This window comes from Mastomys coucha, unplaced genomic scaffold (genome assembly GCF_008632895.1).
Source record: "Mastomys coucha isolate ucsf_1 unplaced genomic scaffold, UCSF_Mcou_1 pScaffold20, whole genome shotgun sequence".
In the NCBI taxonomy this organism is placed as follows: domain Eukaryota; kingdom Metazoa; phylum Chordata; class Mammalia; order Rodentia; family Muridae; genus Mastomys; species Mastomys coucha.
In genome coordinates this window covers 132,597,507-132,600,314 of record NW_022196903.1, presented here as the reverse complement: position 1 = coordinate 132,600,314, position 2,808 = coordinate 132,597,507, and the positions used below count along the sequence as shown (strand labels likewise).

The 2,808-nt window shown below is 44.9% G+C and overlaps 1 protein-coding gene across 1 annotated transcript; it reads left to right on the top strand.

The window, feature by feature from the left end:
* Positions 1 to 596: 596 nt before the first annotated feature.
* On the top strand, positions 597 to 2,120 carry LOC116098412 (immunoglobulin-binding protein 1b). Its single transcript, XM_031381039.1, has one exon. The coding sequence runs from the start codon at positions 778 to 780 to the stop codon at positions 1,792 to 1,794; it is 1,017 nt and encodes a 338-aa protein (XP_031236899.1). The 5' UTR covers positions 597 to 777; the 3' UTR covers positions 1,795 to 2,120.
* The last annotated feature ends 688 nt before the right edge of the window (positions 2,121 to 2,808 follow it).

The window sequence follows — 2,808 nt, the reverse complement described above, 5'->3', positions numbered from 1 at the left end:
GGGGTGGGGAACAGTCAGAGGGCAGACCAGGATGGACTGTAAAAAAAAAAAAGATTTAATAATAATAATAATAATAATAATAATAATAATAATAATAATAATAAATTAAAATGGAAAGATGTGCTGGTACATTTTAGAGATAACAACGTATCTATTATTCAATTTTCACATTATATTAGACCTGTAATACTCTCACACACGCACCCTGTGTGACCTATAATACCCCCCCTCAAAAAAAAAATCAAATGACAAAATTCCATAAAGAATGCATGCTTCAAACTGCAAACTGCGTACCAAACTGAGAAGCATCGTGAAGTCTTTTGCCATCCCGTCCCATCCTGCCTTAGACAGGATTTACTATTCATTACTAAATGCATTCATGCTGCACTGGCTCCTGGAGCATCAGTTACTCACAGCCATGTCAGTTAGTAGATCAGCTGGGGGCTTTAATCAGAGTGCTTGTGTTCAAGTGGCCCTTCTCTGGTAGCCTAGCAATGGTTACCATGCCTACATCTTCCCTCTCGTTTCATCTTATCATTTAGGCAGTGTGTCACACCACACCATCACAAGGGGGAAGGAATAGAGTACAATAAGATACAGAGAAGAACCCGGGCATAGTGGCAACACCTGCCATGTCAGCCCTCCAGAAGCTGGGGCAGGAGGATTGCCAGCTCCAGGCCAGTCCTGGCTGCATAGAGAGTTCCCGGCCAGCCTGTGCTGCAGAGCGAGACTCTGCCTCAATAAGCCAGCGACTTCCGGGTTCCTCCCTCTGGCAAGATGGCGTCGTTCATGGAGGAGCGGCAGAAGCCGAAGCTCCGGGAGCTGTTGGAAACCGGCATACAACTTCTGGAGGAGTTGGAAGCTGCGACCCAACCCACAGGCTCCAAGACAATCCAGGAGAAGGTGAGGAAGGCCTTGACCCTCCTGGAGAAGGCCTCGGACATGTTATCCCAGCTCGATTTGTTCAGCAGGAACGAAGATTGGGAAGAGATTGCTTCCGCTGACCTCAAGTACCTGATGCTCCCGGCCCTGAAGGGCGCGCTGACCTTGAAGCTGGTGGACAGCAGCCGCCTCAACGTCCTGCAGGATGCTCGAGAGCACTTCATGAACTTCCTAATCCAGAGCCACAACTACCATGTGGCCGAGTTTCAGCTGCCCTGGGCCCAGAGCAGCGAACCGGAAGGCAACCCCGCTGCCACTTCTGATACCCAGGAGAACAACCTCGTTGCCATGGCATCCCAGAGGCAGGCCAAAATCCAGAGGTACAAGCAAAAGAAGGCGGTGGAGCAGAGGCTGTCTTCTCTGAAATCGGCCGTGGAGAGCGGCCAGGCTGATGACGAGCGCGTCAGGGAGTATTACCTCCTTCAACTTCGTAGGTGGATTAGCATAAGCTTGGATGAGATAGAGAGCATCGACCAGGAGATAGAGATCCTGAAGGAAAGAGACTCCTTAGGTGAGGCATCAGCATCTCGCATGTCTCCTCAGGAGAGGCCACCACTAAAACCCTTCGTCCTCACTCGAAGTGTGGCCCAAGCACAAGTCTTTGGATCTGGGTACCCAAGTCTGGCAACTATGACTGTGAATGATTGGTACGAGCAGCGCCAGAAAAGTGAGGAAGCAGAAAAAAAGAGACAACCACCACCACCTGCGACTCTCACTGCATCTGAGCCAGAAGAGCCCGACCTGGAGCAAAAGGAAGCTGAAGATGAGAATGCCCTCCACAGGATGCAGGAGTGGGATGACTGGAAGGACACCCATCCTAGAGGCTATGGCAACCGACAGAACATGGGCTAATGTCCCAACCCCTCCGTGTAAAAGGACTAAGGAGCGCTCACCCCTCCAGACAAGGATAACCCTGTTCTCTTCCCTTCCTTGGACCCCCGCTTCAGGAGTGTGCAACAAAGGCAGATCCTGAATCTTGCTTTGTATTCAATAAAATGCCACTATCAAGTTTTATTTGCACCCTAGTTAATATCCGGTGCTCTCGTTTAGGCATTGCTCTCAGCATGGTGTATTGCAGTTTCTTAAGTGATTAGAAAGAGTGCACGGAGAAATGGCTGTATAATCATTGACTGTATGATTTCTCTTTATAAAAATAAAATATCTTTGCTTGGAAAAAACATACATCTAGAGAGAAAATTCACGTAAGTTTCATTACAGTATGTTTTGAATTATTGCTAATATCTGGGCCTGACATAAACCACTATAAATATATGTATGTTGGAAAAATACTTAGTTTATATAAGATTGGATCATCTCATATAAACCGTGTGCAGCTGTTTTAGAACAACAAATTGAGGAGCCCACAGGAAGGTGTTACAAAAGAAATGGCCTAATGATGTGGGGCAGAAACTATCAAACATTCAACTGGATGCATGATACTGGATACACAACAACAACCTTCTTTAACTATGGAGTGTCTAGAATCTTCTCAACATACTGTTGAAGTGAAAGTGGAAGATTCATAATTACTTCCTGAGATTTAAATATGACTTCATTTATTTTTCATCTTAATGTTGGTATTAGAAATAGCATCCCAAGAGTGTGGAAACATAACAATATTTATCAAATATAAAAATATAGGTACCTGATTCAGAATTTTCACATCTATATATGTAGAAAGGTTGTTTACACCCCTTGTGGAAAAGTGGTGACATGTTCCTTGTAAAATCTAACATCTAGAAACTATTTGGGTCCTGAGGAGACCTGGGTAACAATGGTTTTTATAGTTATACCATAAATTATTAGTAAACTGAGACTTTAAAGTGACATAGATTTTGTTCGAGGTAACTTAGAAATACTTTCCAA

Excerpts from the sequence above, each read along its gene's own strand:
- LOC116098412 (XM_031381039.1), top strand. The coding sequence starts at position 778 with ATGGCGTCGTTCATGGAGGAGCGGCAGAAGCCGAAGCTCCGGGAGCTG.